This window comes from Sapajus apella, unplaced genomic scaffold (assembly GCF_009761245.1).
Source record: "Sapajus apella isolate SASKATOON/1434 unplaced genomic scaffold, GSC_monkey_1.0 scaffold148, whole genome shotgun sequence".
In the NCBI taxonomy this organism is placed as follows: domain Eukaryota; kingdom Metazoa; phylum Chordata; class Mammalia; order Primates; family Cebidae; genus Sapajus; species Sapajus apella.
The window spans coordinates 1,554,584-1,567,373 of NW_022437088.1; the positions used below are offsets into that span (position 1 = coordinate 1,554,584).

At 40.7% G+C, this 12,790-nt stretch overlaps 1 protein-coding gene across 1 annotated transcript in view; it reads left to right on the forward strand.

Moving 5' to 3' along the window:
• Positions 1 to 12,790, forward strand: part of NUP210L (nucleoporin 210 like) — a 159,425-nt gene that overhangs the window by 73,381 nt on the left and 73,254 nt on the right. Inside the window, exon 17 of the mRNA XM_032265104.1 lies at positions 11,424 to 11,616. Within this exon, the coding sequence (XP_032120995.1) occupies positions 11,424 to 11,616 (193 nt within the window). The remainder of the gene's footprint in view (positions 1 to 11,423; positions 11,617 to 12,790) is intronic.

The window sequence follows — 12,790 nt, forward strand, 5'->3', positions numbered from 1 at the left end:
CAGGCTACTCACACTCCTGACCAACAAGTTTGATAATTTGTTAGAATGGCTTACAGTTTCATTACAAAGGATACAACTCCTTTTGTATCCTTTAAGAAAGATCTCAGCAGACACAGAGCTTCCATGCCCTCTACATGGAATCAGGATCTGGTGAAAACATATCAGGTGGAACACATCAATGTGTTTACCAGCCAGGAAATTCCACTGAGTTTTGGTGTCTGATGTTTTGTTTTGTTTTTTGAGACATGGTCTCACTCTGTTGCTCAGGCTGCAGTGCAATGGTGTGATCATGGCTGACTGCAGCCTCATTCCTGGGCTCAAGTGATCTTCCCTCCTCAGCCTTTTGAGGAGCTGGGACCAAAGTTTCATGCTATCACACTGAGCTAATTTAAAATTTTTTTCTGTAGAGTCAGGGTCTCACTGGGTTGCCCAGGCTGGTCTTGAACTGCTGGGCTCAAGCAGTCTTCCTGTCTTGGCCTCCCAATGTACTGGGATTATAGCTGTGAACCACTATGCCCAGCTCCAGTGTTTTATTGGGATATTATTATGTAAATGTGATTGATTGAATCATTGACCATGTGGTTAATCACCAGCCCCCTTTTTTCCCTGGAGATGGGGCTGCTATCACCTGGCCCAAAACCTCATCCTTCTAACCACATGATTGGTCTTTTTGTCCTTATTCAACTCCATCCTGTGTCATCTCATTAGCATAAACTCAGGTGTTATCCAAGGGACTCACCATAAATAACAGACACAATCCTATTACTCAAGAAATTCCAAGGGCTTAGGGGTTACCTCCCAGGAACTGAGGACAGAAACCAGCAACTTGTTTATTATTCAATACTATTTTATCATTATAAAGTGACCTTCTTTTTCTTTAGTAACAAGTCTATTAAAGTCTATTTTGTCTGATGTTAGTATAACTACTTCAGCTCTCTTGTAGTTACAATTTGCATGATACATCTTTTTTTTTTCCATTCTCATACTTGTGACCCATGAGTGTCTCTTGCAGACAGCATATAGCTGGGCCATTAAAAAATTTCATTATACTAATCAGACTTTTCACGGAGCATAAAATGTATTTACATTTAATGTAATTACCAATAAGGTAGGTGTTATGTCTGCCATTTTGCTATTTGTTTTCTGTATATCATATGCCTTTTCTGTTCCTCTTCTTCCATTTCTTCCTTTTTTTTTTTTTTCTCCTGAGACATGGTCTCAGTCTGTCACCCAGACTGGAGTACAGTGGCACTATCTTGACTCACTGAAACCTCTGCCTCCCAGCTTCAAGCAATTCTCCTGTCTCAGCCTCTCAAGTAGCTGAGACTACAAGCACACACCACCATGCCCAGCTAATTTTTAAATTTTTAATAGAGATGGGGTTTCATCGTATTGGTCAGGCTGGCCTCAAACTCCTGACCTTAGCTGATCCACCTTCCTCGGCCTCCCAAAGTGTTTGTTGTTGTTGTTGTTATTTTGGGTTTGTTTGTTTGTTTTGAGATGGTCTCGCTCTGTTGCCCGGGCTGGAGTGCAGTGGCGCCATCTTGGCTCACAGCAACCTCTGCCTCCTGGATTCAAGCAATTCTCTTCAGGATCTCCTCCCAAGTAGCTGGGGCTACAGGTGTGTGCCACCATGCCTGGCAAATTTTTTGATATTTTTAGTAGAGATGGGTTTTCACCATGTTGGTCAGGCTAGTCTCAAATTCCTGGCCTCAAGTGACCCGCCTACCTCGGCTCCCCAAAGTGCTGGGATTACAGGTCTGAGGCACTGTGCCCAGCCATTTCTTCCTTTTTTTTTTTGAGACAGAGTCTTACTCTGTCACCCAAGCTGGAGTGTAATGGCATTATCTTGGCTCACTGCAACCCTTCACCTCCCAGGTTAAAGCAGTTCTCCTGCCTCAGCCTCCCAAGTAGCTGGGATTACAGGCATGTGCCACTAAGCTTGGCTAATTTTTGTATTTTTAATAGAGATGGGGTTTCACCATGTTGATCAGGCTGGTCTCAGACTCCTAACCTCAGGTGATCCATCTGCCTCAGCCTCCCAAATCACTGGGATTACAGGCATGAGCCACTGTGCCCGGGTTCTTCCTTCTTTTGTGTTAGACATTTTCTAGTGTACCATTTTAATTTTTTTGTTTTTTCTTGTACTATATTTTTATGTGAATGAAGTTTTACTTAGACATTTTGTTTACCACTGAAACCCTAGGAATTCAAAATTAGCATCCTTGCCTGTGAGCTCTTCTTATAAATACAAAAAATGTTTCAGCCTTGTGTTCCACATTGTCCTGCTATGCTTTGTCAAGATGAACCTTTATGAGCTCACTGCCATCCAGTTTCACTCATATTCTTTTACTCATAATTTCACATGGAAGACCAAGTGATCTTGACCTTGACCAAGATCAAGAATTTCATTTCCTTGACCAAGATCAAGGATTTCATTGTGTACAGCTATTAGAATGCAGCTGGGACATTTCTGCTGCTTTTTTTTTTTTTTTTTTTTTGGTATGGCTTTTTTGAATTGGCTTAGGCAGAATTCTCCTTTATCAAATAAAGGTAATGTGCTTCCCATTGAACTTTTTCACCCATTCACATACTAGCTAGACTTGAATTTTCTGGAAAGATTTCAGTTGAGCTGTGGGGACAAACTTCTGACCACCACAAACTTCAATTTCTTTGGCTGATGTTCTGTTGAACTCTCTTAGCTGAGCCTTCTGAGCCTTAAGGTCCCAGTTTATTTCCAGGTTAAAGAAGAGCCTGAGAAGCCAGGTGTGGTGTGAGACACCTGTAGTCCCAACTAGTTAGGAGCTAAGGTGGGGAGATTGCTTGAGCCCAGGAGTTTGCATCTAGCCTCAGCAACATAGCAAGACCCCATCTCTAAAAAAAGTTTAAAAATATTTTAATGTAACATTTTTATTGTTTAATTTTTAATTTTTTTGAGATAGATTCTTGCTCTATCACCTAGACTGGAGTGCAGTGGTGCAGTCATAGCTCACTGCAGCCTGGAACTCTTGGGCTCAAGTGATCCTCACACCTCAGCCTCCTGAGTAGCTGGGACTATAGGTGTGAGGTACCATGCCTAATTTTTATTTTTTTCCCAGGCTGTTCTTGAGCCCTGGCCTCAAGCAATCCTCCTACCTTCGCCTCCCAAAGTTCTGGGATTACAGACATGAGCCACCATGCTCAGTCAAAATTTTTGTTTAAAGGAAAGAAAGGAAATACTCCAAAATTCTTTCCTTACAAATAAATAAATAAATAAGAAGAGCCTGATCAATGCCAGCCTCATAGTTGTTCAGCTTCTCATCATTGAGCTTCATGATGAACTGCAAGGCCTTCTTGTTTAGTGTTGGCTTAGGGAGCTATGTTATTGTGAGTGATTTTATTATTGCCCTAGGGATTACAATTAACATCTTAATCTTTAATAACTTAGTTTGGCATCATACTAACTTAACTTCACTAGTCTATAAAATGTTTGCTCCAGTATAGAACCATTTCCTGTCCTTGTGTTGTTTTTGTCATATAAATCACATTTTTATATATTATGCCCATCAAACCAATATATATACATACACATGCATACATATATATGTTTTTTCTTTTTCTTTTCTTTGAGACAGAGTCTTGCTTCATTGCCCAGGCTGGAGTGCAGTGGTGTGATCATGGTTCACTGCATTCTCTGCCTCCCAGGCTCAAGCGATTCTCCTGCCTCAGCCTCCTAAGTAGCTGGGATTATAAGTGTGTGCCACCACACCCAGCTAATTTTTGTATTTTTACTAGAGATGGGATTTCACCGTGTTGGCCAGGCTGGTCTTGAACTCCTGACCTCAAGTGATTCACCCACCTTGGCCTTCCAAAGTGCTAGGATTACAGGTGTGAGTCACTGTGCCTGGCCCCTGTTTTTTTTTTTTTTTTTGAGACAGGATCTTCCTCAGTTGCCCTGACTGATTCATGGTTTACTGAAACCTCCACCTCCCTCACTCAAGGGATCCTTCCACACCAGCCTCCCTAGTAGCTGGGACTACAGGTACATGCCACCATGCCCAGCTAATTTTTTATTTTTATTTTTTTGTAAAGATGAGGTCTCACTATGTTGCCCAGGCTGGCCTTGAACTCCTAGGCTCAAGCGATCTGCCCACCTTGACCTCCCAAAGTGCTGTGATTACAGACATGAGCCACTGCGCCCAGCCTATAATTATTACTTTATATATTTTTCATATATATATGTATATATATATATATTTTTTTATCTTTTAGACACAGTCTCGCTCTGTCACCCAGGCTGAGTGCAGTGGTGCAATCTTGGCTCATTGCAACCTCCACCTCCCGGATTCAAGCAATTCTCCTGTCTCACCCTCCCAAGTAGCTGAGACTACAGGCGCATGCCACCATGCCTGTCTAATTTTTGTATTTTTAGTAGAGATGGGATTTCACCATATTGGTCAGGCTGGTCTCAAACTCCTGACCTCAGGTGATCCACCTGCTTCAGCCTCCCAAAGTGCTGAGATTGCAAGCGTGAGCCACTGCACCTGGCCATATATTTTTCTTTTAAATCAGATAGAAAAAATAATTACAACCCAAAATACATTTATACTGTCTTTTGATTTACCTATGCAATTATCTTTTCTAGATTGTTTCTTCATGGTGATTCAAGCTGTTGTCTAGTGACCTTTCATTGCAACCTGAAGGATTCTCTTTAGTATTTCTTGTAGGACAGGTCTACTAAGCAATAAATTCTCTCCATTTTTATTGGATCTTAGAATGTCTTAATTTCTCCATATTTGAAGGATTATTCTGCCCAATATAGAATTCTTAGTTGGCACTCTTTTATTTTTATTTATTGATTTATTTTTATTTTTATTTTCAGACAGAGTCTTGCTGTATCACCCAGGCTGGAATGCAGTGGCCTGATCTCGGCTCACCAAAATTTCCGTCTCCCAGGTTCAAGTGATTCTCATGCCTCAGCCTCCTGAATAGATGAGACTACAGGCCCACACCACCATACCTGGCTAATTTTTTGGATTTTTGGTAGAGACAGGGTTTCACCATGCTGCCCAGGCTGATCTTGAACTCCTAAGCTCAGACAATCCACCTGCTGCAACCCCTCAAAGTGCTAGGATTACAGGTGTGAGCCACTGCATCTGGCCCTTTTTCTTTTATTTTCATTGTGTCATCTCACTGCCTTCTGGCCCTCATGGTTTCTGATAAAAGATGTTAATCCCATGGAAGATCCCTTATGAGGGGTGAATCCCTTCTCTTTCTGTTTTTGTGATTCTGTCTTTGACTTTGGACAGATTGATTACGATGTGTCTAGATGTAGATCTTTTTTAATTTATTCTGCTTGGTGGTGTTTGAGCTTCTTGAATGTTTAATGTTTTTTATCAGTTTGTAAGTTTGGGCCATTATTTCTTCAAATATTCTTTCTTCTTTTCTCCTATCTCCTCTCCTTCTAGCACTCTCTTTTTGCATATACTGATACATATGATAGTGACCCACAGGTCTCTGATGTTTGTTCATGTTTTTTCATTTCTTTTTGTTCATCAGACTGGGTAATCTCCATTGACATATCTTTGAGTTCTCCAATTCTTTCTTCAGCCTGTTCAAATCTGCTGTTGAATTTCTCTAGTTAATTTTTTATTTCAATTATTATACTTTTCAACTTTAGAATTTCTTTTTGGTTCTTTTTTGTTATAACTTCTATCTCTTTATTGATATTCTCTATGTAATATGATACCATTTTCATATTTTCCTTTAGTTATTCAAACATTAATACCTTTAGTTCTTTGTACAATAAAGTTAATTAGAAGTCTTTGTCTGGGCTGGGCATGGTGGCTTATGCCTGTAATTCCAGCACTTTGGGAGGCTGAGGTGGGTGGATCCTTTGAGTCCAGGAGTTCAAGACCAGCCTGGGTGACATGGCAAAACCCTATCTCTACAAAAATACAAAAATTTGCCAGGCATGGTGGTGCATGTCTGTAGTCCCAGCTATTTGGGAGGCTGAGTTGGGAGGATTGTTCTAGTCCAGGAGGCAGAGGATTCAGTGGGCTATGATCGTATCACGGCACTCCAGCCTGGGCAATGGAGTGGGACCCCATCTCAAAAAAGAAAAAAAAAAAAAAGAAGTGTTTGTCTGGTAGCTCAATATCTGGACATTCTCAGGGACAGTTTCTTTCTTTCTTTTTTAATTAACCTTGAGATAATCATTCAGTTTGGTCTCTGGGATAGTTTCTATGGAAATGTATGGGCCATACTTATTTCTTTACATTTCTAATAATCTTTTGTTAAAAACTCAACATTTTGTATAATATAATGTAGCAACTCTGAAATCAGATTCTTCCCCTCCATTGGTTTTGTGGCTGCTTGTGTTTTTTGTTTTTGCTGACCATTTGTTTAGTGACTTTCTGAACTAGTTCTGTAACATCTGTACTCTTTGACCCGTGTGGCCACTAAAAGTCTCTGCTTAGTTAGCTTCATGGTCAGCTAATTATTAGCAAAAACTTATTTCTGTTCCCGGTATTTTTATTGGGAATATGTTACAGTTATTTATTAACTTGGAATAAGTGGAATATTTATGATGTTGAGTCATTGAGTCATTTTGTCCAAGAATGTGTATATGCATATATATCTACGTGTGTGTGTGTATGTCTCACATATATATGAGAGTTTACAGACATGTTTTTAAATTGCTATACAACTCATGATACTTTTTTTAAACAAATTTTATTTACAAGCTCTGTTCACTGAAAGGGCCTACACCCAAATAATGATGTACAAACTGTTGGTTTCTAAATACTAGTCCCCATTTAAAGGAATTAGAGCATCTTGGAGCTGATTCCAGCTCAGTAGGGAAAGTGCACAATGAGCCTGCACACACCTTGTGTTAGAAAGCAAACAACTTGTGTTAGAAAGCAAAGAAGTGCTCAAAGACTAATGGTGACTTCTTAAAAAGAAGCTGGCTTGAAGGGACCCCTACTATCCAAATTGTAGATAATTTGAGCATCCAAAAAATAATGGCAGAGGGTTGAAAAATTACCTATTGAGTACAATGTTTACTACACTAAAAACCCAGACTTCACCACTATGTCATACATGCTGTAAGAAATCTGCACTTGTGCTTCTTAAATATATTTTTTAAAAAATAATGACAGAGGCCAGGCATGGTGGCTCATGCCTGTAATCCCAGCACTTTGGGAGGCTGAGGTGGGTGGATCGTGAAGTCAAGAGATCAAGACCATCCTGGCCAACATGGTGAAACCCCGTCTCTACTAAAAATAAAAAAATTAGCTGGGTGTGGTGGCACATGCCTGTAGCTACTCGGGAAGCTGAGGCAGAAGAATTACTTGAACCTGGGAGGCAGACATTGCAGTGAGCCGAGATCGCACCACTGCACTCCAGCCTGGTGACAGTGCGAGACTCCATCTCAAAACATAATAATAATGACAGAAATATCAACTTAAAATTCATGACCCCATAGTAATGCTCAAGATTATAAGAGAAAAATAAAGGAAAGAAGAAAGAGAGACAGAGGAGGGAGAAAGAGAGGAGAAATGAATTTAGGAAGGAAGGAAGAAAAGGAGGGATGAAGGAGAAAAAAGGATGCTCTTTTCCAGAAAAATACCACCTTATATAAAACGAATCATAGAATTAGAAATTTATGATTTTGTAATCCTCCTTGTAATAATTGATCCTGGTAAAGATCATCAGTGGATATTAAAACTAGTAGGTGAAAGCCAGGCATGGTGGCTCACGCCTGTAATCCCAGCACTTTGAGAGGCCAAGGTAGGCGGATCATGAGGTCAGGAGTTTGAGACCAGCCTGACCAACATGGTGAAACCCCATCTCTACTAAAATACAAAAATTAGCTGGGCGTAGTGGTACATGCCTGTAGTCCCAGCTACTCAGGAGGCTGAGGCAGAAGAATCGCTTGAACCCGGGAGGTGGTAGTTGCAGTGAGCCGAGAATATACCACTGCACTCCAGCCTGGGCGACAGAGCAAGACTCCATCTCAAAAAAAAAAAAAACTAGTAGGTGAAAGCTTATTGGGAAATGGGATAGTCTCAAGATTTCAAATCACCACCCACAGAAAGGAAACCATACCTTTGTACTGGAGGGATCTCCAGTGGCAGTCACCACCTTCAGCAGATGATCAAATTTTGCATCACTAATAGTGCTACAACCTGATATTATGTGCAAGTAAATTTTTAACAGGCTTTCCAAAAACAACAACAACAAAAAAAACTGAGAGGGACCAAATTTGTAACATGAGCCAAATTCTATGGTGTTAATACTCCCATCATGGCCAATTTCAAGTTACAAATATGATATCACTATTCAGAGTTGTCAAGAGATGCTAACAATCAGCTTACCTATGAGCCTGCTCCAGTGTAACAATGTATGTATGTAATATATATACAAAAATAAAAGTGCAGAAATAAATATATGTATGTATTTATTTATTGAGACGGAATCTTGCTCTGTCACCCAGGCTGGAGTGCAGTGGTGCATTCTCAGCTCATTGCAACTTCTACCTCCTCGGTTCAAGCGATTCTTGACTAGCTGGGATTACAGGCACACACCACATGCCAGCTAATTTCTTGGATTTTTAGTAGAGACAAGGTTTGCCATGTTGACCAGGCTCATCTCGAACTCCTGACCTCAAGTGATATGCTCGCCTTGGCCTCCCAAAGTGCTGGGATTACAGGCATGAGCCACCATGCCTGGCCCTTATTTATTTCTTTATTTATTTGAAATGGTCTCACTCTGTCAACTAGGGTAGAGGGCTGTGGTGCAATCATAGCTCTCTATAAGCTTGAACTAGGGGCTCAAGCGATACTTCCACCTCAGCTTCTCGAGTAGCTGCGACTTCAGGTGCACACCATCATATGTGACTAATCTTTTCTTTTTTTTTTGGTAGAGATGCGGGTTTCACACTTTGGGATGCCAAGGTGGGAGGACTGCTTGAGCCCAGGAGTTTAAGACCAGCCCTGGCAACACAGTGAGACCACATCTCTACAAAAAATTTAAAAATTTTTGTAGCAGTAAGGTGATATCGCATTGTGGTTTTGATTTGCATTTCCCTGATCATTAGCAATGTTGTTTTTTTCATATGTTTGTTGTCCATCTATGTTAGTATATCTTCTTTTGAGAATTGTCTGTTCATGTGCTTAGCCCACTTTTCGATAAGATTGTTTTTTTCTTGCTAATTTGTTGGAGTTCATTGTAGATTCTTGATATTAGTCCTTTGTCAGAAGCATAGATTGTGAAGATTTTCTCCCACTCTGTGGGTTGTCTGTTTACTTTGCTGACTGGTTCCTTTTGCTATGCAAAAGCTATTTAGTTTAATTAAATCCCAGCTATTTATTTTTGTTTAAATTGCATTCGTTTTTGGGTTCTTGGTCATGAAATCCTTGCCTAAGCCAATGTCTAGAAGGGTTTTTCTGATGTTATCTTCTAGAATTTTTATAGTTTGAAGTCTTAGGTTTAAGTCCTTGATCCATCTTGAGTTGATTTTTTTATAAGGTGAGAGATGACAATTCAGTTTCATTCTTCTATATGTGGCTTGCCAATTATCCTAGCACCATTTGTTAAAGAGGGTGTCTCTTCCCCACGTTATGCTTTTGTTTGCAAGAATGGCCATAATTTAAACATCAAAATATAATGGATGTTGGTGTGGATATGATGAACAGGGAACACTTCTACACTGCTGGTGGGAATGTAAACTAGTACAACCACTATGGTAAACAGTGTGGAGATTCCTTAAAGAACTAAAAGTAAAACTACCATTTGATCCAGCAAAACCACTACTGGGTATCTACCCAGAGGAAAAAAAGTCATTATATTAAAAAAAAAAGTTGCACACACATGTTTATAGCAGCACAATTTGCAGTTGCAAACATGTGGAAACAACTGAAATGCCCATAAATCAACAAGTGGATAAAGAAACTGTGAGATACAAACACACACACACACAACACGATGGAATACTACTCAGCCATTCATTAAAAAGGAATGAATTAATGGCATTTGCAGCAACCTGGATGGGATTGGAGAGTATTATTCTTTTTTTTTTTCTTTGAGAGAGTCTCGCTCTGTCACCCAGGCTGGAGGGAAATGGCGCAATCTCAGCTCACTGCAACCTCCACCTCCTGGGTTCAAGTGATTCTCCCTGCCTCAGCTTCCCGAGTAGCTACGATTACAGGCACCCGCCACTACACCCAGCTAAATTTTGTATTTTTAGTAGAGATGGGGTTTTGCCATGTTAGCCAGGTTGGTCTCAAACTCCTGACCTCAGGTGATCTGCCCGCCTTGGCCTCCCGAAGTGCTGGGATTATAGGCGTGAGCCACCGTGCCTGGTCTGGAGACTATTATTCAAACTGAAGTAACTCAGGAATGGAAAACCAAACATCATGTGTTCTTACTCATAAGTGGGAGCTAAACTATGAGGATGCAAAGGCAAAAGAATGGTACAGTAGACTTTGGGGACTCGGGAAAGGCGGAAGGGGGTAAGGGATTAAAGACTACAAATCAGGTCCACTGTATACTGCTTGGGGGATGGGTCCACCAAAATTCTGCAAATCACCCCTAAAAACTTACTCTTGTAACCAAATACCACCTGTTCCCCAAAAGCCTATGGAAATAAAAAAATTAGTAAAATTAATAAAAATTAAAATAAATTAAAATTTAAAAATTATCCAGGTGTGGTCCTAACTACTCAGTCAACTGAATTGGGAGGATGGCTTGAGCCTGGGATGTTGAGGCTGTAGTGAGCCATGGTCATGCTGTTATGCTCCAGCCTACACAACAGAGAAAGACCCTGTGTCCAAAAAAAAAAGACCTGGACTTTACAAAAAATTCAAAACAATAACAAAAAAGGGCAAATGTGCCTTTTCTATATTAAAATATACTAAAGAGGTAAACAATCAAATACAATGCATACATAAATCTTGATTAACTTCTAGATCTAAACTAAAAAACATATAAAAACATTTGGGGGTGACATTTTGGGAAATGAAAATATTGACCATACATTTGATGACAGTGAATTAGTGTTCATATTATTGTGTGTGATATCCTGTTTCTTACATAGCAGAATGTTCTCGTATTCTTAGGATACATGCTGAAATATTTAGGGGTGAAGTCCAGTGATGCCTATACATCAACAGAACAAAATAACCATATATGGAAGGTGAGGAAGGAGAGGGAGAGAGAGAAAAGGCAAATGTAACTAAATGTTAAGCACTGGTGAATCCAGGTGAAGTGTATGTATATAGGTATTTGTTGTATTATTCTTTCAATATAGCTGTAAGTTTGCAAATTTTTAAGGTAAAAATATTGAGAGAAAACTTGATCCCTAGCTTTAGAGATATCTTACTACTTCTTAGGCTATTGATTTTTAAATTTGTCTTTTATTACTTTCTATTTTAATGCAGATTCCTGTATCAAGCCTAAGGGACACAGTCCTGGAACTAGCAGTGTTTGATCAACATAGGAGAAAGTTTGATAATTTCAGTTCACTAATGCTAGAATGGAAATCCTCTAGTGAAACACTAGCCCATTTCGAAGATGATAAATCAGTGGAAATGGTAGCAAAAGATGATGGCAGTGGGCAGACCTGGTTACATGGTATTGTGAAAATTTACAAGTCTTTTTGTATACCTGAGTGGTTCTACAATTATTTTCTTCCTTCCTTCTTCTTTCTCTTTCTTTTTTTTTTTTTTTTTTTTTTTTGACAGAGTCTCGCTCCGTTGCCCAGGCTGGAGTGCAACGGCAGTATCTCGGCTTACTGCAACCTCCACCTTTGGGGTTCAAGCAATTCTTGTGCCTCAGCCTCCTGAGTAGCTAGGACTACAGGCACATGCCACCATGCTCAGCTAATTTTTTGTATTTTAGTAGAGACAGGGTTTCACCATGTTGCCCAAGATGATCTCGAGCTCCTGAGCTCAGGCAATCCACCTGCCCCAGCCTCCCAAAGTGCTAGGATTACAGGCATGAGCCGCCACATCCAGCCCTAAATATTTTCTTATGGGAAAGAGTTTTATTTTGGATTTTATCACATATCACCTTTTATCTTTGACCCTTGTATTTTTTAGAAAACATAAAGGCAGTTTTCCTTGTTTACAAAGCTAGGGCTGAGGAGCCAACATTAAATTAATTTTAAAATGTATTTATTTTTCTTTAGACACAGGGTATTTTTCTGTCTCCCAGGCTGGAGAGCAGTGGAGCAGATCATAGATTAATACAACCTCAAACTCTTGGACTGAAGTGATCCTCCTGCCTCAGCTTCTCTAGTAGCTAGGACTGTAGGTGCATGCCACCAAGACAAGCTAATATTTTAATTTTTTGTAGAGACAGGTTCTCACTATGTTGCCCAAGCTGGTTTCAAACTCCCAGCCTGAAGTGATCCTCAACCTCAGCCTCCCAAAGTGCTAGGATTACAGGCCTGAGCCATTGCACCTGACTTCTCTTCTCCTCTCCCCTCCCCTTCCCTCCCCTCCCCCCTTCCCTCCCCTCCCCCCCTTCCCCCCTCCCCCCTTCCCTCCCCTCCCCCCCTTCCCTTTCCTCCCCTCCTCTTCCTTCCCCTCCCCTCCCCTCTCCTCTTTCTTAATTGCCCAAGGGCTTATTAAGCTTCTGCTTGTGTCACTTTTGCTGATGTCCCATTCACTAATGCAAGCTACTCCTCCCCTTCCCCTCCCCTTCCCTCCCCTTCTCCTTCCCTCCCCTTCTCCTCCCCTCCCCTTCTCCTCCCCTCCCCTCCCTTCCCCTTCCCTCCCCTTCCCTCCCCTTCTCCTCCCCTCCC